Source organism: Cyprinodon variegatus, unplaced genomic scaffold (genome assembly GCF_000732505.1).
Source record: "Cyprinodon variegatus isolate N-32 unplaced genomic scaffold, C_variegatus-1.0 Scaffold154, whole genome shotgun sequence".
In the NCBI taxonomy this organism is placed as follows: domain Eukaryota; kingdom Metazoa; phylum Chordata; class Actinopteri; order Cyprinodontiformes; family Cyprinodontidae; genus Cyprinodon; species Cyprinodon variegatus.
In genome coordinates, this window is record NW_015150607.1 from 515,484 (window position 1) to 542,642 (window position 27,159).

At 36.5% G+C, this 27,159-nt stretch overlaps 1 protein-coding gene across 2 annotated transcripts in view; it reads right to left on the reverse strand.

The window, feature by feature from the left end:
- Window positions 1–27,159, reverse strand: part of ptprn2 (protein tyrosine phosphatase, receptor type N2) — a 195,764-nt gene that overhangs the window by 65,759 nt on the left and 102,846 nt on the right. For both annotated transcript variants that reach the window (XM_015377467.1, XM_015377466.1), the window contains one exon: window positions 4,110–4,174. In XM_015377467.1, coding sequence (XP_015232953.1) covers window positions 4,110–4,174 — 65 coding nt within the window. The remainder of the gene's footprint in view (window positions 1–4,109; window positions 4,175–27,159) is intronic.

A 27,159-nucleotide genomic window follows, 5' to 3' on the forward strand; every position in this document is an offset into this window, starting at 1 on the left:
ATAGATAGATAGATAGATAGATAGATAGATAGATAGATAGATAGATAGATAGATAGATAGATAGATAGATATGAGATATTCAAGTCATATTCATCAAGTAAAGTTTGTTTCACCACAACCACATAAACACTGATACTGATGCTGTTTTCGAGTGAAAAAGAATAAACACCCTGCATACACAACACAGAGGAGTTCATCTGCCACATATGATTTAAATTTAGTGGTGGAATAATCAGTCTGCATTCAGCTGTGGGAATTCGGAGCTTAATGAATGCCTCTTCACATAGGCAGTTTGCCGGAGTTATTGCGAACACAAGACTGCTGTCAAAATGTCAGTGAATCTCAATTTAACCTCTCTTCCTACCACATGGGGATCTTATGCAGGCTGGTTGCATGTCTAAATTCAAGATTTAGATGAATATTGTTAAAAAATTAAGATGTCAAAGGAATTAGATAATTGCCATTTTCTTAATATTGCATTTTTAATCTAGGGGAAAACATCTGCACATAAGGATACATGTTCCCTGGGTTTTAATCCCTAAAAATCTGATGTCATTACAATTCAAATGTCGGATCTCAAAGATTATGTCATAGATTACATTATAACTTGCAGTCATTAAGTTAGATTTAAAGGTCATTCCCACATTTTTAAATGCTGAAGGCCATTAATCGGTAACATATGAAAAAATGAGGAATATTACTGCAAAATCATCTGCTATATTGGCTGAATGAGTCCTTAAGCAAACAGTTTGCCAGACTATTACCAGTCCTGCTATCTATGTGGCTGTAAGCATCTTTTGCCCTGTTGCTGTATTCAGCTCAAAGATGAAGATTCAAGGAGGCAGGAAGGGCAGCAACAGAGCTGGTACGGAACAATTATGTTGGATGAGTCGACGTCTATTACAATCTGCTGGACTTAATATCCCAAACCGAGAGCAGCGAGTGTCTGATAACATGTTTTCTACAAATCATTTGAGAAGTTTTCAATGTGCAGTAAACAGAGCAGCCTGTTAGTTCAGGACCACATCAACCATGACTTTGCTGTCCCTAAAGTGTTCTATTCTGTTCAGTTTTTAACACATTTAAAATCTGCAATGTTGTCAGGAGCCCCTTATGTGCCTCTTGGATTTCCACTTGAGTTATTTTCTGCAGAAATACTCTCTGCAGCAATCTCTTGGAGAGAAGGCATTAGTAAAAAAATATGCATTTCTATAAATATATACTTTAAAGTGATATCAATGTGATTCAGTGATATATTCAAAGGTATTAACCCTGTCAGAATTTCCCACATTTTTTGTTGTAGTAGTTTGTACAGTAAGGGTTCCCAGGCTTTCAAAATCCGCCAGAGTTTATTATTCACATTGGTAAGAAGACAAACCTTGTCGGTAAAAACATATAGCAATGTTTTTTTTGTCTTTTTGCTTGAAATCACGTAGTATCTACAATGCTAAACACTTTGTGATGCAAAACAACTAACACTATATGACCTCGAACACATAATTCCTGTGGTGAAGCTTAGTGGTGGGATTATGGTAACAGTGGATAGTAACACTGGAAGAGACACTAATGGAGCTAAGTTAAGTTTTCACTTCAACCTTTCTTTTATTTATCAGCAATTGTATAATTTTCATATATATTCATCTTTTTTTAATTCTTCATTCTTATTCTTTTAATTATTCATGTTACCTTTATGTCCCTGCAATGTACTTTTCTCTCTCTTTTTTTTCCACATACAGCATTGAAATGTGCTATATCAATACACTTGCCTTTCCTTGCCTTGACTAAATGTGAACTAGTTCCTAGTTCTCATAAAAAGAATCGGAGCAAAACCAAAAGTGTTGTGTTTACATTTTCCCCCCGAGTGTAATATGCAAAGGTAATAACAAATATTTGCATTGTTTTTCTTATGCTTGTGTGATTACAGAGTACCGGTATTACAACTTGTATAAATAAAAGATTTTCTTCCAAATTTTAATTCCTTTAAGAAGCAATTCTTCAAAAAAAAAATTAATAAAATAGAAAATCTATTTATTTTCTTTTTTTACACAAGTTTTATGTGTTTCTTCAGCTTTTTAAAACCGGAGAATTAAAACTAAACTGTATTTTCCTAATAAGCCAATAAACAATCAATAATTGGCTCTAGACATAAATCCATGAAAATATCCGTAAACCTTTATTTCTATAATGTAAAAACTGATGTTGACAAACTATTTCAGCTCGAATGATTGTGCAATAAGGTAGGACATAGTTTCAATTATCTAGACATGCATAATTGGTCTACAACATAAAAAAAAACAATAAAACATACCGACGTTTGTGGATTTAAAGGGGCAAAAAAAAAAAAAAAAAAAATCAAATGTCCTTAATTATTTCAAACTACACATTTTTTCTCTTCCACTGTCTGTCCTACAAGAAAAAAAAAATTCTTCCTATGATATTGTGAGCAAACTAGCATGTGATCTATAATGGAGTGGATATTGCTAAGCTTATTGACTAATGTCCCCTCCTCCCCACTTTGACATTTGCTTATCCTCATGAGCATCTCCAAGTATTGACGTTTGCTCTATCTGGACATCTTCCTAAGCTGTCCTGTCATTTGTCACCTCTTAAATAAAAACCAAGGAGGTGTGGGAGCTCACATTGATAAGGCTTAATGACAGAAACCACTATGGTGGTTTTACAGAAACTCAGATGGAAGAATCCGCAGTACGGCTTAATTTCCTGCTCAGTACCTGTAATGGATTCATAGAGCAATTTCACCTAGCATATTTCTATCCATACCACTAATAGGTAGACGAAAGACGAAGCTCTCTCCAAACGTGGCATGCATTCACTCATAACTGCGGTCAATTTAGAGGGAATTTATTGAAAGCAGGCTTTTGGTTTAACACCTTTTAAACTAATGTATTTGGAGAGCACACTTCACATGCTCTCCTGTCAAAAGCTGCCATTTTCTACCAACTTAGCCTTAACTCTCCACTTCTTGGATGCAAACTGGTGAGGTCAACACATGCACATTAGAGCTCATAAAACAACCTCTAAGTGGCTTTTGGGGATTTCTAATTTGCTACCTCACTTTTTTAAGGGCACAACGTTTTTTCTTAAATCCAGCCAGTAGCAGATTCTCTCTCCGTGAGGCGGAAGACAAACTCTTCCTTTCCTCCCCTCCCCTAATCCCTCCCCCTGATTGTCTCCTGCAGAGAGGCTATTATTGCAGCTAATTATCTACAAATAGGCCCAATATGACAAACACAAAACTGAGCTAGTGCTGGCTATAGGCGCGGGAATCATTCTGTGAAGACATAACACGAAGGGAGACAGACAAAGACTAAAATGAAAGTCATACATTTAAAATAAAAAAGAGACAAAATATGTGATAATTATGAGGAACATAACGAAAAGCCGACGTGGGATGAGACGAGAGAAATCGCAGGAACAAAACTGGATATAAGAGAGAGGCAGATGGGCGAAGAAGAAAGCAAGACAGAGAGAGGACTAACACGGGAAAAATGCTCTTGTCTTTGCAAAGTGTGACCGTTGTTGCCATTGGAAACTGTCCTGCAGTGCACGGGCCACATCCACTTAGCTCCCAGCATGGTTCAGGATCAGGATAGCTCAGAGGTCTAAGGATGTCTGTCTCATTTCCATAAAGAAACTCATTTACTAAGCAAGCACTGAGGGCTATGACGCATCAATGGGGGCTTGATTAGATCTTTACCTTTGATACATCTGAATATTTATCATGGCTGAATAAAATTTTCTCTGCTTTCATCTGTATCATCCAGAGAGTCCTCCTCCTCCTCTTAATTTTTTTCCAATGAATATGTCAGCCGAGCATTGGGGATCATGACAAGTGACAGTACTCGAGATAATCCGATCATTGTTGAAAGAAGCAGCGATCAAGCCTCTCTTTAGGTTTTACAAAGAGCATCAAGCTTTCACTTGCTGTATTTTGTATTTACAGCAAGGATAACAGCTCTAAAAAAATAACAAGTAAATTAATTAGTAGAACAAAAACCACAGATGTATGTGTGAAAACCACCGCTACAGATGTAAATGATTAAAACCTTAAACATGGCTTCCATGCTTTAGAAGTTGTTTGCACTTACATCACTCACTCCAGCCTCCACTATCTTCAGGCCCGTCTCCTTCTCCAGCTGCAGCTTCTCTTGGACTGCAAAGGGAGACAAAAGCAGAGGAGGTTTGACGTGACAAAGTCACAGGTTTCTCTGTTCCCGTGGCAGAACAAGCAATCAGCGAAACTGAGAATGATGCAATGGCTTTATCAGTCTGAGTCAGATGTCAAACTGGTCATAGGAAACACCGAAAATCTTTGGGAAAGGAGCTTGCTAAATTTCAAAGTTGTGGTTTCCTTGATGAAGAAGTTGGTCAGATATTTAAGCTTAGATGGTTTATAACAATGACCAAGAAAATAAGCCACGTCTTGTACAGAAGCTGTTATTGTATAGAGGCTAAATGTTAATTGGTAATCCTATTTTTGATTTCAATTTATTTTCTATAATTGTACAAAAAGAATGACTAAGTCTGTCTTAAAGTAATCCAGTGACTTGAAAGTGTACTTAGACTCACTGAACATTTGAACATTTCCTACATGACAACCACAAAAATCAAATAACATAGATTTTTTAGTATTAATGAGAAACAAAGTAGTGCATAAACATGAACAGGAAGGAAAAGGGTACATCATTTTCTTTACATATTCAAAGTTTAAGTTGAACAGTGAGGACTGCAACTGAAATGAGCCACCTTTATTCAAGTACCCTTAGATGTTGCTAGCAGGGAGGGGGAGTACCAGCTATAGGAAAGATGCTCATAAAAGTATTAATATCAGATGGGGAGGTTGAGGCAGGACCAATACTGATCCTGCAGATTTAAGAGGCATCCCCGCTCCAACAAAGCTGAATGAAAAGCTCATCACCAGGCCTTCGCCAAACTTGATGGAATGGTGAAGATGTATTTCAGTCATTCAGTTCAGGTTTGTTGGAGAAGGAAATCTGCAGGACATTATATCTTGAGGACCAGGGATGGAGACCCCTGCTCTATAGTTTTGCAACCCTTTACTTGGAGATCTATTCTCTAAACCCCTATGACTCAAAAATGAATAAAAAAAATATCTCTGCCCTCCATTATAATCAGACTATAAACCCCCTTTTATCAGCTTATCAGTTAATGAATAAATACAATACATGTAGCTCCGAATAGTGCAAAAAATATACTAGATGCTAGTTGCTTTAGCCTGCACAATGGCTGATTAACCAAAGGCACAAAGTAAATACAGAAGGTGTTACATAATCATAATCTTTAGCTGCATCATTTTAGGAAACTTCAATTATCTCAGTTTATAGACATTAGGAAGTAGGTAATGATGGAAACTATCTGCTATCACTACCATTTTGTACATACTACCCTGGTGTTGTATATGCACAATAGGTTACAATCACCACTTTAAAGTGCACATTAAAATGCACCTATTATTATGCACAAGTATTCATTCTTACTGAAGATTACCAGAAAGCAGAAGAGTACTTGTACATTCACAGCACACAATAACTTGAGCTCCTGTCTTTGTTCTAGCAGTAATTAATACACCACCCGAGTTTGATCCTCAGATCTTGTGATCTAATCAAATATGGCACGCTATTTTCAATGCTTTGTTCACAAAAGACATTCTCATGCAAATCAAACTGAAGTGAGGCGATGTTAAATATCCATCGCTCAAGATCACAGAGTTTAGCCGACTTTTTCCTCCTCGCTCTCCTCAACATCCCTTCCTCACTTTGATGGAAACATTTATATTAAAAAAACAAATATCAAAGCGGGCTCTAATAGATTACACCAAATTATAGAGCCAAAGTGGAAAATGCAGCATCATTTAATTGAGTTTGTTAGCATGTGAATGTGGCTGTTAATGTGAAAAATAGGGAAAAAAAAGGAGAAAGAAAGCAGGTCCTTTAAATCCCATCTCCCCAGATGAAGGCTATGCAAATGACCCTGAAGAGCTGAACCCAGCCTCACACTCCAAATTCAGCAATGGGTCTGTTTAATTAGTATTTTAATCTATCCCAATGATTGCACTCAGTCCACAATGTATGCAGAATTCTATCTAATTAAGGATGCTACTTTTAGGGTAATCATCCATCTCCTTCTCTCTTCCTCATTCGCCTTTTCTCTTTCTGGTTATTAAGGATCCTGCAAACATTGATCATCCTATCATCCCATCAACATGGCAGACAAGGAGACATCTTCTATTTTAGGTGTAACCCCTGGGTTTCTAGAGGAAAAGGCAAAAGGAAGCTTAAAGGAAGGTACTGGAGCTGGAAAGGTTTAATATACACTCAGTGGACAAATTATTTGGCGAACCTGTTTAATTAATTGTTAACATCTAGTGAATCAACAAATCACATTGGCACCGCCTCAAGTCATTAATGCACCTGGACGTTTTGAAAATGGCTTGGTGAAATTCAAACAGAGCATTAGAATGGAGATAAAAGGGGATTTAAGTGGAACTGAATAAAAAAAAGGTAATAGCAGATAAAATACCCAAGTCTTGCAACTAAGGTGAGCAGTATACCATCCCTGAACATCGATATTAAGATTATTTATGTACCATAAACGTATAAACAGATAGCTTTTAAAATGCCAACAGTTTAGGGAAAATAAAGTAATGTAAACATATTGACCCTGCGACCAAGGCCAACAAGTCAGACCTTGAACTAGATGGCCTACACCGGAAGAAAACAATACTGCTCTGTGCTAAGATCGTGCTACTCCTGTCGGCCGTAAATTGCAACAAATCAGGCTAACCAACTGTGGAAAATTCAGGCTTGAAAAAACCTTAGGGTTAGGGTTAGATCAGGTGTCACTAATGTGGTGCCCATGGGCACCAAGGGGCCCTCAAGAACCACATGGGGGACCCTCTGCATCTACTGAAAGCAGAACAGCTCACCAGTGAACTGAAATCTTTTGAAATTTTATTTTATGCTGTTGCTTTAATTTTTTAATCATTTATAGAGCATTTCATCATATCAATAATTTAGAACATTTAAGCATTTAGAGGGATTTCAAAATGGGAATATCTAAAAGTAAATTAGAAATGAAAAGAAACAATACAAATATGTTTATTATCTCTGAAGTTAAGTTGAACGTTGACTCCTCCATTTCATTGGCCAGTATTTGTAGCATGTCCCATGACTCAGTACCCATGAAGTAGCCCTCAGTGTTGAGGAAAGGTACCCCTGGTTTAGATAACCTTGCATTGCAAGCTGGATTTTCTATTTCTTTTTTACGGCACTAGTGGCTCATTTTTCTGATAGTAGGCTGACATGAAAGGGGGTATGAAAAAGAGGGAGAGACTAAGGCCTCCATACATGGTTCGTGCGTGCTAACCACTGCGCCACCTGCACACCCCAGCTGGATTGTTGCAAGATCTGAGCTTTCAGTCTCACAACAGATGATAACGTAGCTCAGTTCTACAAATATCAATCTCACTACTGCCAGGTTATGGTTTAGATGCTGTAATGGAAAAAAAATGTCTTTTTTTTTTTAGATGTAAGTTTTTTATTTGAGCGCAAAACAAAAACCGAAGTTGATCATTCTTTCTGTTCTTTGTCCTTTGCGAGATGCGGGTCTCATTTTCTTTCACAAGAAATTTCTTACTGCTAGATTTACCAATAATGTTTGGCTTAATTTGCTGTAGAAGAGCAGTTTTTAATGTTAAAGTCTCATCTGGACTTTTATTGATGAGTATGTGTTCAAACATGAAGAATAGTCCTTTTGGCATTAAATCCCTGCCAGACCTTCTTAGTGTCCCATTTAGAAAGGAGTTAAAACACATTTGTCATGCATATGCATTTGAAAAATCTGATGCAGCCTTGTCGGTATCAACCAAATTTCCCAGAGGATTGTTTCTGACATTTTGCTGAATCCATGCCAAAAATAGTTATGGTAACCCTAAAGTGCCAACAAAACTCCAACCCATTTCTTCGGTGTATCTAATAAAGAGGCCAGCCAGTGTACATCTGATCCATAGGGTTGCAAAAAATAGGACAAAAATCCATTGCCATTTAGAAGAGATTTAATCTCCCTCTCAGTGGCTGCTTCCACCCCTGTATTTAGCCACAGACATATTGGCTCTCCTTAGATAGCTCCGGTACCTGTTTAGGAGGGGGTAATGAGCGAGGTAATTGGGTCCAGCTGGGTGAGGGTGGAGGTGGCGGAATAAGGCCAAGCTGCTTAAAGGTCAAACAATGTTTGGTCTTAATGAGGACCCCTCTGGGGTCCCAACACATCATGAGTCAAACTAGGAAAGATTAGCCAAGGATCAACAGATATACGTGTTGCAGCAGTTGCAGCCATGGTGGCTCAGGTTTGACTGACAAGCTGACATTAATCGTCTTTTGTTAGACTAAAAAAGCCTGAAGGTCAGAGTAAATCATAGCTAAAAAGTCTCCAATCAAACTGATTGGATTGACTGTCCCACAACAGCCACTTTAAATGTAAATACAATATAGTTTCCAAAGCTCATTAGCTGGTGACTCAGTTGAGCTGGGCGACTCTTACAATCCGGCCAGACGATTACATGTCTTCTCACCGGCTGGGCAGATAACAGCCTTGGGCGCCTCTTTTTGGTCACCTCTTCTATTAACCTCCCCCTGGAGCTTACTCTCTTTCCCTTCCCGTACACGCAAGCGCAGATTTTGCAGATTTCAAATTAGCCACCAAATACTCCTGACAGGCTGTGGAAAAGAGATGTCAGGTCTCATTTCAAAGAGACTCCTCCAGCCTTTTTAATAGGAATTGTCTGACTCTATTGAGGCTGAAGTGAAGATCTGATCACTGCTGCTCGTTTGATTATTTTCTGAATCAGACTGAGCCCAATCGCCTAATGGCCTGCAAGCAAAGACAAAGTCTAAAAAGGATTTTTGCACCCTCTTTTGCTTTTTTTTCTTTCTTTTTTTTTTTTGCATGCACTTAAGCTAAAGTTAAACAAAATGGCAACAGGTCTTAGCTTTGGGTATTCCTTTTTTTTTTTTTTTTTTTAGCTTTTTTGCAACTTTAGGAAAAAAAAATCTAATTTACTATTATGCAGCTTTCATTCACAATTTCCCTAATTTAGTTTGATCTAAATCTTTTTGTGAAGCCCTATACTATCACACCAAATGACAGCAAATGTTTATATAGACTGATCAAGGCTGTCTTAGTCATAAAGAAGAAATTAATTGAATGTCAAAGCTCCTGATAAACCAATTAGATTTCAACTATTAACACAAAGATTTGTAACTAAGAAGTGAATAGCTAAACTGAGCTTCCTCCATATCATGACCAGGCTCTCTCTAGAGACAGGTTGAGGGGCTTAGGGGAGAGCAGATGCTTCTACTTTGCATCAAAAGGAATCAGCAAGGTTGTTCCATACAGGGTGCTTCCTGAACAAATCCTTTTGCAAGTTTAAAAGGCATGCCCCACTGGGAGGAAACCTTAAGCATACAAACAGCTATGTTTTATATAAGTCTTCCTTACGATAATCAAGAATTAACTTGATATAAATCACAGTGATGACACACCAGATATGCCAAAAGAGTGGACGAGTGTTTTGATCAGTCGAGTGATTTTATTTGTGGCGTTTTGACATTTCTCAGGGTGATCGAAATGGCCAATTCTTCTGGCCTAGGGACATAAGCATGCTCAGCTGGTAAAGCTCATAGTCTCCTGTCTAAAATAGTCCGGACCAATCACAACGTGGGAGGTGGTAGTTTACAGTTGTGGCAGATTTACACATACTGCAAGAGTACTTTTCTGTAACCATAAGAGTCAACATTGCAGCTGCAACTGACCAATGCTTTAAAGATGCCCATTCCGTCCCAAATCAGTTGGCTATGTCTTTAGGATTGCTACAGATTACAGCTTTAAGAGCTTTTCTTTCGTAAAAATATGTTTTGCATCATGCATGTTGTTATCTGTTGTTTTTAACCTGTTTCTGCTGACTTCGTTAGCCCTGCCTTTGAAATCAGGCTCTAGAAGCTCCTATACGGCATATCAGTCTGGATGTCCAGGCTATGGGGACATACTGTAGGACGTATCGCTGAAGTTAAGGAGAAGTTATTTCCAACAAAGTTGGAATCTGCTTATCTAGAGAAGATGTTGACACAAGTTTATATCCGGTTTAGGTTTTCCAGAACTCTTCTGCGAAGTAAAGGTTTCCGGAATATGCAATCAGTTTGGTCAGTTCTTTTATTTAGTTTTTCAGTTTACGTTTTTTTTATTTAATATATTGTGCTAGTGTATATTTGTAAGCTTGTCTATTGGCTGAATTTGAATCTGACGCTGGGTTGGCCAGTCATGTTGCAATATTAGTTTAAGATGGGTCATCGTGTCCAAAAAGGAGCTGCCGAGCTCAAAGCGTAGTTGTTGTTATCTGTTTTGTCAGAATCCTTGACTTCATCTTTCAAACAGGAACAGAAAGAGTGAAAAAGTTGTCGTGGTTTCACATGACATCTCCTGCTTTTCCATTTGTTAAATGGCTAAAACCTAACTTTGGAAGGTGGGGAAGTGTCGCTTAGCCCAGTCAGCTTGAAATGTTCTTCCAAATGTCCCCACAGATGTGATGCAAGCAGTCCTAGATAAATTATATGTAGAACAAAACATAAGTGCTATATGTTTTTTTTCTGGCTTTCCAGGAGAGTACATTTAATCTTACAATTGGAAAATGTTTAGAATCCTTTTATCAAGATTTTAAGTATCATAACACAGATAACTAGCATTTTGTAGAGTTAATGTCTAAAAGACCATGTAGATTAGGGCTGCAATTGCAAACTGATTAATGTGTCGATCATTAATTTGATTAATAATCGGATAGCTAAAGGTTCCTTAAAGAAGATGTTTTACGAAACTAAAACTTTTCCACTTCAGGAGTTCTGGATAGAGCATATTGACAGACAAAAACATTTTCTTCATCTTCAATGCAAAATGTTTATATATTTTTTTTTACAACTTTTATATAATTACTGCTCTAAGTGGGTTGCTCTGTCAGCTAAAAGCATGTTTTAGATTCTCTGTACTCCAGTTAACGATTAATCGATTACTAAATTAGTTGACGATTATTTAAATATTAAATTAATCACGATTAATCCGATTAATTATTTCTGTAGACATACATTTATTGCAAAAAATGTTCCTTGGAAAAAAAATAAAATAAAATTGGGGATCGAAATAACAAGTCTGAAGGCCAGCTTTTAAAAATTGAGATGCAGTTGCTCCACTCGTTCCACTGTGTACCTGCCATTGGAGATAACAATGTTTTGTAAACTATTGTTAAACACATGAAAATTGTGTGCTGCTTAGAAAGTTACCGCCTTTAGAACAATGATCTATTTGAGTTCATGCTGAGATGAGATGTTTGCAACAGTTGCTACATTCACAAAGATGTCAACCAAACTTCTAAATTATCATACTTTCAAAAGTTAATCTCCCCTTTGGAGAATTACTTGTCACATACACTTCATCTTCTTTAATCATCAGCACAACTATGGGTTCATTTCAATCAACAGTCAAAAGGGTGATCAAACATATTGGTGCCTTTTCCCTACTGATTAAAGAAAATATGGATAAAACAACCAAGCAGACATTAAAGCCGGATTCCTTTGTGACCTTTAAATATCTCTGCAGGATATGCACTTATCAAAATGTATCAAGCAGTGAGAAAATAATTTGATTAAATTGGTGCTTTTCTCTTCCATATGCTGAAAACTGAAGCACCCTTCATTATAGATTCTAACAGAAAATCAGGAATGATTATCATGAAGCCATCAGAGCTTAAAGTCATGACTATATATATTCATTTTTCTGATATATGACTGCGTTGTTATTGTTAGAGGCAATATAAATTCAGCATCAGGAGACGAATCACCCTCTGCGGGCTGTAAATATTTCGCATTTCATCATGGCACCGCTACCAGTACAGTCACATAGTTTTTATGTTGCTTCTGTGGTCAAATTGGGATATAGAGTTGACAAAATGCATATTTCACTGTGCTCTGATTGATCAGTTAATATTAAATAACATCCCCATCCGTTCCATCTATCCGCCCCTTCTCTCCCGTGTTCCTTAGGTCGTCCATATTCACCATTTCCATCACTCTATCCATCACTCCAACCAAACAAAATGAGAGTGTTTATTGCGGGGGAGGGCTGACGCTCACGCCTCTCCACAGCCGTTAGCCTTATCAGCAGGAAATCACTCCAATATTAAAGTCCCCCCCCCCCCAAATATGACGGGTGCCTCTACCTATCAGAGATAGAGACTGGCGCAAGGAGGAGGTGGAGGAAACGAGGAGATGCACCTGATCCTCCCACACCCCACACCCAAGCAGATAAGATGTATGGTAACTCATTTTCTTCAGTCAAAATCCTGAAAGACAAACAAAAACAACTACACAGAGATCCGCAACGTCGTTTTCACAGCACATTCATTACATGCATGAAGAAAAACATATGTGAACCCTACACCACACACAGATGCTTATCAAAATGTAAAAAGCTTCACAAACATATCTGCTGCTTTTATTACAATATTATTTTATTCAATATAGCCATTTATGCAAGATACCAATGGCTAAATATGTCAATAGAGATGTAAAGCCTTGTTACACATTTTAGAATATGTTCCCCGATGCTGCAAAAACATATTATGAAGAATATTAGCAGTCAACTGTTTGTCTTAATCTAAAAACTGCACCAAAATGATAAAAAAAAAGGTGCTGCTACAAACATAATAAACATGTACAACTAAAGGAAGGATGTTTACTTTTGATTCAAGCACAGCATATCAATAATTATTCTATTTTTACCAAAGGTGTTGCTGCAATTTCCTTGGTAAGATTAGAACGGATTGGTGACCAGGAGCTTGGTTGATATGCAACATTAACATAAACAAGTAAATCTAACGAGTAAAGACAAGTTTAAAATAAAGAAGTACTGAACGTCTAGGACTCCAGAATCCAGGCTAATTTGGAGAGTTAGCCACATCAAATATATACATAGAGTTACATTTAAGCTAGTATCTACACTTTTAAAAGAAAATGCTGCAGCAGTATTTCCTTTTTAGAGTCTAAATTCATGAATTAAAAAAATCTTAGTTTGTAATCCCCATAAACAAGAAGGCGTTTCAAGGATATCTTAAACACCTGATGAGAAATCTAAAGATGTGACTACAGTATAATCTGCAGACTGATTAAGCTATGGCTAATTAAATATGTTAAACCTTAATTAAATCAAAGGGCATATCTGGCACATCATGCAAATGAGGGGAAGAAGGAAAAAATGAATGCAGCTTAAAATGTATATTATAAACTCATCTAAAAGCTTGTTTTATTATTGTTTAATCAAAGTCTTGATGAATTATCAAGTTAATCGAAGCATAACTGCAAAAGTTAAAATCAAAACTTTTCAGAGCACAGTAGTTAGAGTAAGGTTAATATGACAATTCAGAGCAGATCTCTGTGTTAATAAACATTTTATGTCATTTTCATGATGATGTTTATTGCTTTTTAAATGTCTTGAACAAAAATACTCAATGCATTATGGTACAACATTTGATTACAACTGATTATTTTAATGTATAGAAAAACATTGCTAAAGATGACAGCTGGTAAGCCATAAGATAGAGGAAACAACTAAACATTGTTTTGAATAGATCAAAATTATTTGTTAATAAAAAAAAAAAAACATCAGAAATAGTATCTTATCTTATTTATTTTCCTTTAACTCTCAAATGAAGTTAATAACAGGCTTATAGTTAACAGAAAAAAAAAATCTAATATTAATAAAGCACTGTTGGATAATCATGCAAGATTATTCTGAATAAATCTGGATTAAACCCTCAATCTCAGGATATTTGTTGTGTTAGTCGTGTATGTTACTTTATAATTTTTTTCAAGATAATTCTAGATTTTGCTCTGTGTATAAATCTCTTCAGAGGGTTTAAACAAGCAGTGTCTTTTTCTACTTTGCTACCAGAAGAGAAGCTCTTGTAATCTTTTGAAGTGGCTTTTATCAAATCTCAAGAATCATTCTGGAGGTTCATTTTCAGTCTATCTATGGCTGTGTTTTCACTGATCTTCTGTCCAGTCCTTGTACATGACTGTGATGGTATATTAGGCGGTGGATGGTTAAAAACCTGACAAAGATGACAATGATGCAAGAGCCTTTTTAATTGCTGTTTAAAGGCTCTGTGCTTTTCAGGAGTCCAAGCCTTTAGAAAGCGCAGGGTGCGTTTCAGTACAAATTTACCTGGATATTTCCCTTTAGTGGAGCCTTACTTTCACAGGTATTTGTGACTAGTCTGGGGAAAGCATTTTGAAAGCGGTTAAAGAGGCTAGGCTGTGTGCCGCAGGACATCCTACAATACATTGTGCCACCAGGCAGCAGCAGTAACCCGAGAAGGAGAGCAAGTAAATATAACTTTTTATACCTTTTATTTGCCAAAAAAAAAAGATGTTTTAAAATGTTTTCAAAGTATGTAGACCTCAGAACTTCACCTGTGTCGTCAATTTATCAAGACTGACCCCGTTTAAAAACATTCTGTAAATGTGGCAGAGCTCCACTCTGTCAGGCCGGCCTGGCTGCAAGCTTACAGCAGCTGTCTGAGTGTTTTATCCTCACTAAATATAGCTGGATGTTGGACACTTTTTCTATCATTTTTTTCTTACTGCTATGTGCTTGTTTTGAAATAATTCTTTCAATGTTTCTTTAAGCAGTATTATTTTATGATTTCAAAGGAGTGAGTTTTCCTTAAACTCATTTAACCATTTATTTTAATCAACTCAACATGAATTATTAATTACCTGATGAATTTGTTCACGTTATGGTTAATTAACAGTTATGACACTTTAACTCATTTGTCATGTTTTCTCTGAGTAAATTTAAGTTATGCTTCTTTCCTACAGATGTTTTCCTCTATAAACTCTACATGGATATTTCCTAATTCCCAGGTTTGCACTCTATCACAAAAACTCAAGTTTAAACAAATACTGTATTTTACCCAAGAAGCTAAGCACCATCTCCTGGCATTTAAAAATCATATCCCCCAAACTTGTATTTAACAAATGAAAATAAAGAAAGCATCATTTTGTAATATTCACCTAAGCCTTATAGAAAAAAATATCAACTTACTCTTAGGTTTTAACAATTATATATTTGAGATGAAAAACAAATTTTAAGGTAAGACAAGGATAAACTTGAACTGTTAAAAATGAGAATTTCATTTATGAACTAAAAAAAAGTCCAAGCCATTGTGGCACAATCTGAAAATCTAATTGCACTTATGTTCAATCACAAATGCATTCAGATTCCCCACAGTTGAGTTTAGTCAACATTGCTAGAGATATAGCACATCACAAAATCAGAAATAAAATCTTTATGATTCCCAAAACTTCTGAAGACTATTTTGTGGATTGATGAGACATAGGTGAACGTAATTTAAGTTTATGATGTAAAATCGACATAATTTCAGAAAGCTAAATATTACCTACAGTCAACAACGGCGCTGTTGCTGCTTCACAGACAGGAAAAGAGTCAGAATGGATGGAACTATGAACTCTCTATGAAAAACTCCTGACTGGAAATGTTCCTTCATCAGCCAGTGACCTGGCAGCAGGACAATGATGCAAAGTATAACATCAAGTCTAATCTTAAATGGCTAAAATACAATATAAGTCAAGCACTAGCTTTGACAAGTTCTGATGAAAGCCAAAACATACAGGTAACAAAATTAGATAACAGCTTTAATAACGGGACAATTTTTTTATCTAACAGATACAACTATTACTCCTTTGGGTAACAGCGTTACAGTACTTACAATATAACACAGGCTCTTACTACAACTCTATCAATAAAAGCAATCTTTCCTAAGTGAACTCTCTCTGCTGCAGGAACTGGTAGACAACTGCTCTGTGTTCTGATGCAGGGGGAAAGCAGGAGCATTGAGATAGAAGCGTATGTAACACTGAATGGGTGAGGAGCTGAGCTAGGGATGGACGTTCATCATGCAAAAAATGCTATGTCAGACAAACAACAAGACAGATGAAAGGCGTCAGTGGTAAGTGTTGCAAATTAAATGATAGCATTTCTAAACGGGAAGCATAGTCACAATTTTATGCTCACAGAAGCCAAAGACAAATATTTCTGTGATTTACACATTATGTCAAAGAACAAGGATTTTATGCAGGTGGGATAAAAGCAGCTCAAATCTAATGAATCACCTCAGAGAGTCTCACCGTTCCACAACACTAACTTAGACGGGTGCCTGTATTTTTTTTGTGTTATGCTGAAATCATGAATGATACATAGCATGATGTATTCTTACTGTTACACAGTATTTCGTATATATTCTTAGTTGGCTTTTGTATGGAACAGACAGACCATGGTCTATTTTTTTATTTTGAAAAGTGTGTCATTTCTTATGATATTGCTTGAATATCATTGCTTTTTGGTGCCAGTTGCAGCCTATTAGTGTGCATAGATATCAAGTTCTAAAACATCTGCTTTGTTATTTTTGTTCTTTTATCATTCATTAATATTGAACATAATAGTCTTATCTCCATCAATACATGGCATTTGAAAATCTTGCTTAACTTACCCCACTACCATATACAATAACATGGAGTAGAACAATGTTCAATTTCTAAATGATGTCTTCCTTTTGTCAATGAATCAAATAATTACTGATTTATTTCCATGAAAATAAATTATTTCTATGAAACGCCTCCAGCATTTCTGTAAAAAACAAACATGCAAATGAATTCAACATAACAGAGCAAATAAAGAGAAAAACAAAGTGCAGCCTGTCAGTTTTAATTCAGTTTTAATGCCCTAGAGATGTGAAAGTTTAGATTAGAGTTGCTTGTAACGGACGTGGATAAAGTCTTTGTTTCAGACATCAAAAGCAAATCACAGGAAAATTTACCCTTTGACTTGTGATTGGACAAAAATTCTATATCAATATATATCACAATATAACGTTATTCAAAATAGTAATATGACACGTCTGATATTTCAGTATACATTACAGTCTATAAGAACATTTTTGTAACATTCCAACTTTTATGATGTTTTATGTTCATGTTCTTTTTAAAAGAGAATACATCTAAAATTTGTATAGGAGAAGTTTTATTAACATGGCAAATTAACACTCAGAGGTTTGTACAGGAATGTGTTGAGGGGATTCTGGGCAGTCTTTCTGAGGCTTTTATTTTCTATACATCGATATCGAAACCATATTGTATCGACTGAAATTAAGAAATGCATCATGACATAAGATTTGGCCGTTTCTTCCAAAGAGCTTCCTGTTTACAAACGCTATCATTAAATCTATACCGTGGCTGTTAACCATTTTCTGTCCTCTCAGTCTTTGTAAGCAGCAGTCAATGCACGATAAACACCCGCCAACATTATGGCTCCTTAGCTCATTGACACATATAGTCTTTTTCTCTCCTTTGCCCCATTTCTCCTGTAAAATACAGTTCTGAATACAGTTCTCTGCCAAAAAAATGTGTCTGATTTTTATTTTAACTTTTGAATGTAAGGCCAATGCAGTTATTAACACTACACATTATGTACGGTAACAAAATTACTCTAAACAACTTTGATAAACTAAAACTAGTTTATTTGAGTAACCCAACACTGATTACTGATCAGTGTCCATCACAGTTTGACCATTATACTTTGTATTTTCCCTAAAGCAAATGTTTTTAACTTTGATACTGAGTCTCATTTCATGTCTGACTTGTTACATTTCTGTCCAATTTCTGGTCTATCTTTGTTGGTCAATCAGAGCCACATAAAATTGCAAGCCATCTGCATAGCCCCATTTGTTTCAACATGTTCTTATTGCATGGAGGTTATAAAACCCAGATTTTTGTTGGATCGAATGCTGAATTAGATTTAGTGGGTTTGACCTTTAAATATAAATAGAGATACTGTGGCATGAGCTAAAAAATGAAGGACTCAAGGTCTATGATGGTACATTCTTGATTGCAGTTGTTGCTGCCATGAAACAGAAGACCATTGTGATGTTAGTATGTTTTATTTGTTTTTTTTTTAACAATCTATCTTGTTATTCAATGAACAAACAGGGAAAATGCGGCGGTGGGAGTACGTAGTTGCTTTGTTGTTTTCTGCATATGGGTGGCAGTAAAGGTGCACAGGCTCCATCACCAACCACCTTGCATTATGTGTTTCTTCACTTGGCCATCTGGCTGCTAACCAAAGCTGTTAAAACATGTGCCCTTTTATTACAAAAATATAAAGATAATTTTTTGTGAACTTTTTAGTTTTTACTCTATTAAAAACAGAAATCTTTGGTGCAACACAAAGAGAAAAAGTGGCCTCACCAAAACATACTGACTTGCCTGTGCCTCTATTTTCAAGCAGTGAGTACTGAGAAGAAGATGCCTTTATACAACCGCTTTAACAGATCCACCCTCATTTAGACAAGGCAGACAGCACTTTGCGGATCATGGTCTTTGTATGAGCCATTTAAGGATGGCTCCTTTATTTGCATGGCGTCAGACTGTTGTCTAACCCAAGTGGTAACACTTTTAGGCTACCGGTACTTGCTTAGTCTGACCAAGTATGGCAACTAACCTGCTTGTTTTTCTCTTTCAGTCCAGTTATTTTGCTTGCCTGAATCTGTTTCCTAAGCTTGGATCCCCTGGCTTTAAACATTCTGCTTGACTGACCCCGATTACCTGAATTGTTCCAATTATTGTTTGGACAATCTGGTCCAAATTATATGTTTATTTTGATATCCTTGGTTTAAAAAATGACCATAATTGTACTGAGTGGTAAGAATTATTCTTTGTATATATTATACAGACAATAAAATGTTGGGTGCTGTGCTATAAACTAAAAACAGAAAATAAATATTATATAAATATTTAATAAACTTTAACAAGTGCATGCCTGGTTGTGTCATTTGGTGGATGTCTTTTTGATAATTGATCATTCAGAAAGCTTTAAAGGTTCATTCATTTCATGTCAACTAATCATCTTTGCTCTGACTAATCAGATAGAGACACACTCTGACTCTAAATGTTCCCTCTCTCTTCCCAAATTCTTGCTTATACAAGGGAATTGTCTTCAAGTCTAATAAAATCAGAAATAGTTTATTAAACAGTAGCAGTCACTTAAATCCCATCAAAGGACATATGGAGTTATTCTGAGCCAAATATCTTGGTCGCAAAGAAAACAAGATTCTTAGTAAACCAAACATCGTGACTTTGTTAGTCTTAAATATCCAATAAGAAATGCCAGTCATAAAGCCCCATTGCCTGTCACATGGTACAACCATGCTGTGAACAGTATGGGTCCTGGCTGGCTCACTGTTTATTCCCCCCAATCGATCGTTTCCTGCAGATAAGGCCAAGAATGCACCCAAAACAAACCAACTGCTGCTGTTATTCAGCCTAAATGAACACAGGAGAAAACCTGGATGTCTAAATAAATTTGGTGATTATGAACTCGGAGGTAAAATACTGTGAATAAATTAACAAAGTTGATTTTCTTTTTGATGTATTCTTGAAAAAAATGTGTCCAAAGCTTTGATGTTTGGAGTCCTCCGATCAACAACACTATCAAACTGTTTTCAAGCCCCTTACTTTCTTAAACACCACATATGACATTTATAATTGCATCCTGCATCATTGAGAAGCCCTTTCAGCAATTCCTGAGTAATACACCTAAATGAGGCTTCGCCTGCTGCTCTTGAGTCAACAGACACACCACCTCAGAGCACCAACCACCGCCTACATAATATCTTTTTCTCTGCTGCTGTGTTGATTAATAGATTGTGGCTGCTCTGACACTCTGTGCAGGATAGGCGTTTTGCCTCTGATAGGTGCTGACACCAATTCTTCATGGACTGGAGGAGACCAGAGAATGGGAGAAGCACTAGCAAATGACTTGGACTGCAGATGACTCCAGATGTGGGAGAAACCAATCCACCCCCACCTTCCCTGTGCGGATGTCACTCTGCATCCTCACCAGGGTGCGCTCAGATCGTTTACGCTGCTGCTTAGAGATGACAGGCGGCAGATGTGTGACAAACGCCACGCATAAATCACATCTGACAATCGCTCAAAAAAGCGGAAAGGTTTGTGGTTTACAGTGAGTGACAAGGTAAGTAATCCCATCTGAGGCAATCTTGGCGACCAGCAGTCTAGGATGTTGGAAAGCAAAGATTTGTGTGCAGAGTATATGAATGTATTTAGAAAATTTACAGAAATGTCACCCTTTTAATTATATTCACAAAATACAATATTTAGCCAAAAGTATTGATATCCCTCAAAATTTGTATTTAATCATTAAATAATCTCAAACTTAAGTGCATCTTATGTGATTAAAAAAGACATAGTAAAAACCTTTGAATTATTGTTTCTTTTTTTTTTCTTGTTTGCATTTTTTATCTTTTTTTTTAGGTGACTTCTAAAGGTCCTATAACTCTAGAGTTGTCGCAAAGCTCTACGGGTCAGGTTGAAGAATATGTTACCCCAAAATAAAAACATGTTATATACCATATGGTTAGGAAAACAAGCACTATGCACCTAACAAAAAAGTTAGGTGATGCTCTGTCATTCAAATGAATCATTAAAGTCTGCTTTTTAATTCCGCAAAATATGAAAAAAGCACACAAAAAAAACCTCACAACTAGGTATAGATATTGTATTAATGTTGTCCTGTTTTGCAAGAGGCACCATGATGTTTTAAGGGGTACAGGGGTTACAGGTGGAAAGCCAATGGGAGGGATAGTGAAACTGACAGATAGAGCTGGACACACACATGCATGCATGCATTCAGTCCCCGCCCCAACCCCCCACACACCGACACTCTTCCTCTGCTTCCCCGCTGAGAGAACTCTGACAGAGGCAGCCCTACCTGTCACTGTGATAGCAATTATCCTGCAGGCTCTCTCTATGGACCGTCTCCTGCAGGTCTCCACATTACTAACCACATCGCTGGGCAAAAGACACACACATGTACCCCCCCCTGCACACACACACTCTTACACTGTGCGTGCATGCTAACACACAAGAGGGCACACCCACACATACATGCATTGTGCATATTCACAGTCACATGGCTGTGCTTTTCATCCACAATTCCCTTTCCACAAGCTAATGGCTCGAATGAATCGCAGCGATGTGTTGGTGCAGACATCCTGCTCAAGGCAGGAGAAAAACATCCATTACTAAGTGGAAGGTGGGAGCTTGTGCAAGCATGTAAACATCTTCTTCTGTCCTTATACAGGTACATTTATCTTAGATAAGATAAAACCTCTGTCATATTTAAACACTTGCAATGGAAAACCTAAATAAGTATGTAAGAGACATAATTCAACAGGTCTGGAAATGAGAGGCAGCATTTAAATAGCAGCAGGATGTGAGTTTTAGTTAGTTAACATGTAATTTTGGGCCCTGATTGAAACAAAATTCACAGGTAGGACAGAGTATCAATTTTGGCTGCAGGGGCGGTTTCCTGTCGGAAAGAGTTGAGCAGGTTCGCACCGGCTCAGTGGAGCTCTCATGCAGAGCCACGTCTGGCTTACAGGGACAGGCTGACTGTACAGAACTGTGAAGGGTGATTTCAGAGAAAAGATGCCAACGTGACCTCATTACCGTAGATTTGTTCCAACTGTCATTAGGAATCACAAACGCCATCACTCAAGTCAGGCAAAAGAGGGAGAGGATGAAGTGGAGTAAGCATGGGTGGGCAGAAGGGTGCTGCTGGGCTCTAATTGTAATCAAGCTCATTTGATCTGAAGAATAAGAAGTATCATTAACCATCCATAACTGAAACATATGCTGTAGCCTATATTTTAAAGCCAAAACAATATTTGTGTTGGCAATATAAAAAAACAGCACATCTGCACCTTATTCAATACACTACATGTTGTCTAGGATGATTGTATGAATCAGATCCATGGGATTGTTTAGTTCTTAGATAGCTGGGCTCTCCTGACACTTATCATTTTGCAAAAGTATCAATACCTATAGAATTTAAACCAGTTTCATCCAGTTACACCTACACGTGCAATACCTTTCATACAGTTCATGTTGGCTGGTCTAACAAAAAAATATTTTTCTTTAGTCAATTAATTAAAAGGAAAATTGTAGACAAATCTAAACAGAAAGGCAATAGTCTGTATGTACCCCGTTTAATTAGAAAACTGGTAGAAGTATGTTGGGACATAAACAGCAACCAGCTTTGCTTATCTAGAAACGTACTTTTAGCAGATTCTTCTCAAGCTGAATCAGAATGGAAAGAAAACATCTTCAATGGTCGATGTTCAAATTTTGACAAACATTTTTGAATAAATTTATATCTGGATTTTACTAGGCCATTTTTGCAGACAGATATGTGCAGATCTCTTGAAAAGTAGCTGATAGATTTCCGGGAGTAGTGGTCAGCTGACCGAGTAATATGTGCATACAAAATTACTCGGGCTTGATTTTATTCCTTTAAAAATCAGCTGAGGAGACATTTATTTTTATTTTCAAGTAAATGAAGGTCCAATTTATTTGTTTTCTATTAGGATACTTACCTCTGAGGTCTTAGGGGCATGTTTATCTGTTTTATTCTTTTACTGCAAAGCACTTTGTTCTTTGAAGGGGGCTGTATAGATATGGTTGATTTACTAACTCTCAAATAAAATATCACTGAAATAAACTGAAGGTTAATGGTAGCAAGATAAAGTGATTTCTATAGTTTTTTCAAGTGCTTCAGAAGACAGAAGAACAAATTTATTTAAACTAGTGCACCTATGGAGAGCTTAGCAAATAAAAAATGGTCATAGATTTATAGATAAGCAAAGGTTATTAAGACTGAAAAGTCTTTTAAAAAAGACAATTGTGTTGTTCTTTTTAGCCCTAATTCTGTAAAACATAATTTGTAGGTTTAACTTTATCTAAAGTTGTTTACATCTGCAGATAAGCAATATAGAGCAATTAAACTATGTCTAGCAATAATAGAATTGAACAAAAAAATCATTTTCAAAGCAAATAAACTCTGGATCTTCAAATACACAGATAACAGCTATTATTACAGGAGGTAGATCAATGAAAACCTGCATAGATTTAGAATTGTCTTAACATTAGAAAACAAACCTTTTATTCACTCTATATAATATTGGAAAGCATACAGTAGATAACAATGGTAATAAATAAATACATAACAAATATAACAGCCAGCAATGAATTACATTGATTCAAGCAAAATAAGCGAGTGAATTACAAGAAATACAAACAGCAAAAAAAAGCATAAAGAGCAACATTATTTTTATAAAAGAAAAACAAACAAAAAAATCAACCTAAAACTGAAAGACAGTGTAATTATGTTATAAGGCAATGATCCATGCCAGATTAGCTATAATAGAACGACTACAAATAACTTATATGGCTTTAGAAGCTATGGTTGAGAGAAGTTTCACACTTCTGCATTTGTAATTTTGTGCTGAAGCTGACAATGCTATAACACCATTATTATAATAGAACGAGTAAACATTTGAGTTCCTTTGGGATATTTTTGTTTATATCTTTATGCTTCTCAAAGCAAAGGACAACAGCAACCTGTTTCCTGGGGTCCATTTCAAAAAGCAGGTTTAAGAAACCCAGATTTAAACTCTAAATGGATCTAGCATAAAGTCGGAAAGTTGAGTATGAGTTTCACGCTAGTTGCTATGAGTGAGTTCAATAAACTCTAACTAGGTCAACTCAAAGTTAAGCGTGTGCCTGACAAGTTTAAAAAACCATTATAAGTGATTCTTCCTCATCAAAATCACACTCCTAGACTGAACTATAATAATATATTTTCTAAATTACATTTTTGCAGCAGAAACTGAATTTCAGAAAAAAAATTATACTAGTAAGAATTAAGTTTTATGTACCTAGAAATGTTTACACATTTTAAGTGGCCATTCTGGCATTGATGAGCTTGACTCAATATGTATTTATGATTTCTGAAATACAATTCTTTGTATTAAAATATTACAAATGAAGACGAGTAACAAAAGGAATATATAGATCTGAAATTAATTTCCAGTCATCCTTACATCTGTTTTATCAGATATCAGGAATACATATTTAGTAATACAAATACATGTATTGTTTTGAAGACAATAACATTAAAGGATAATTTATTGAACGGTAGTAGATCATTGTATATATTCAGGGTCAATCATCTGGCAGCAGGTATAGGATGGAACCTGGTCATCATCTCATGGGGTTCAGTTTGATTATTATTGTTAGTGATTAATATTGGGATTATTATCATCCCATTAAATGGTCATTACTAATGGCAAATGGCATGTACTTATATAGCGCCTTTTTTCAAGTCAGGAGACTTGACCAAAGCACTTTACACTACACTCATTCACCCATTCACGCACACACTCACACACTGATGGTGGCAAACTAGATTGTAGCCACAGCTGCCCTGGGGCTCACTGACAGAAGCGGGGCTGCCGTACACTGGCGCCACCGGGCCCTCTGACCACCATCAGTAGACAATGCAGGTGAAGTGTCTTGCCAAAGGACACAACGACAATGAAAGCCAGAGCCGGGGCTTGTACCGTCAACCCTTCGATTTCAGGGCAAACTCCAACATCCAACGCCACTGTCGCCCCACTTACTAGTGGTTATAAATACCATAGAATGGCTCCAGATTGTGCCAGTAGACTCAGTAGGTTATCACTGAATGAATCCTAATCACAACCTTGAAGTAATTCCTTTCCCCCCCGTGTAATTAATTAATCTATTTATGTGTAATCTAAAAATAATTTCAGTAGTTCTGCATGTACTGTAAAAAAAAAAGAAAGAAAAATAAAACTATCCAAATGTTTCACATATTTAACAAACCAAAGGCAAACCAAGAGCAATCTCATATCCTGTCAACTGAGACTAGAATCGTGTGGCTCTACAGTCCTGCATGTAGAATTGTGTGTGACTAGAATCCTTTCACTATTTATATTATATATGATCATTCTTTAATAAGATCCTCATCAAACTGACATGCAATGTTTGTTTGTAAAGTTAATGTGTCCAACAGACCAAGTGAAGGATTTTTTTTCTTTTTAATGCAAAAAATCGGACTAGATCAGGGAATAAAATGGCGTGATTGGTTGTAAGGACAGCGGAGACAGAGGACACTGAGTTTACTGAACAAAACCGCTGCTGACCAGGTTAGTTCTAGGGAGAATGTTTCTACGGTGACTTAAGCAGAGCTAAACTCTCTTAGTGAAATGGAAAATACAGAGTTTTCTATATTGCAGTTTAGAAAACTAATGCTACATTCACACGGGATGAGCTTCGGGCAGCAAACAAGCGCCTGCTGCTCCAATTTTCATGCTTGTACACATTAAGGTCAGACACGCATCAAGAACATCCTTGAGGCTCCTGATACTTCTGCTGCTTCAATCGCGTGCAGTGTGAACATACCATTTGATTTTTTGAAATTTTCATTTCAAAGGACTAAATTTACATTAGCTAGGCTTGTTGTTTTGAAACCTTTGCCAGATTTGACAATTCTCAAAAAATATAACAAAACTAAATATGTTTTACTTAAAAAATACTTGCACCAAGTGTAGACTGGATATAAAATGTCTACACCCCACTAAAATGGAATGTTTTTTTAAGTAAGACCATGGCATATCACTTTAAAACAAGAAAATAAGTCTGATTTTCTTTCTGCATTAACTCGTCTTTAATGACAGTCTACCAGCAAGTATTTTCATCATTTTAAATAACTTTCAACTATGCCTTGAGAAGGTTATCCACATCTGTCAGACTGTGAGCACAACTCTGGTCTACAGACCTTCTCAAATAATCCAAAACATTTTCAGAATAAAATTTACTGCTAGCTAATACCATCAATTAAATTAACATTTTAATCGAATTCTTAGGTTGGTTTAGACTTATGCTTGTGCTTGATGAAATGTGAAAAATAACAACGTTTTTAAGTATTTCATTATACAGTATACTTGTATGTCCAAAACCATACCCGAAAACATAATTACATCTTGTTTTCTTTATTTTTGGAAAATATTAAGCCTCATAACTCTACTCCTTCACTGTGACATAAGGAGACTACAGGAGATCGATCTATACGAGGAACGACACTAAACTATGTTGGACATTCTGTTACTGCTCAAGTTCTCCTGTCAGGCTCTTGGTAGCCTCTCTACACACATTCTCTCTTTTCAATATTTTTGTAGAAACATTTAGTATTTGTAGTAGGAAACTCCTTTTTCTCCAAGTCTTGATAACTGTATTTATTGTTTCCCAGAATTCACAATTAAGCCTAAAATCATTTAAAGTCCAGACAGATTTAGACTTCAAATTGTTACTTTTCCACCAACAATTTAAACTGTTATAGAAAATGGGACAGCTATATTCTAAAAGACAATATAATAACAATAAAGGAGTAGAGTTTTGAGAAAAAATTGTTTATTTGCTCCTTTTTTCAACTGGTATGCTAAAAGTATTCAAACTCTTCTAATTTATAAGTGGATCAATACTTTATGGCGCGACAGCAACCCTGAAACTTCAAGTTATTAATAAGCAACATTTGCATGTTTTCATCTATTTGTCTTTGACAATAAGCAACAGTTAAACCAATAGTGTTTTAAGCTGGGATGCCTCCCTGCCATCACCCTTATCATTAGCTCCCTTTACACTTTCTCAATCCTTTTACAACAAGTATAGGCCATTTTACATGTTGCCCTTAAGTAAATCACTTCTACAATGTCTACAGATGTTAGTGCACATCTTCCCACAGAGAGTGGATAAAGCATCTGAGAGCTGTGTTCTACCAGCTTGCCTGTCTTCATCACCATGAGGCATCCTGGCAGCTACAGCGTTAATTTCACCATGTTGCCTTTCTTTGTACAGCTGGGAGTGGTGGGCGCGAAATGAAAGTGTCACACAACAGCCTCATGCAGGTGTCAAAACGTGAAATATGACATTTCCCTTCTGAGACTTTATTAGTTCACAAATCATTTTGTATTCAGCCAGCCTGGCATTACTACTTTGCTTTAGGACAAAATGTGATTATCATTATTATATGTCTAAAGCAGAGCAGCTGCGACTGCAGAGA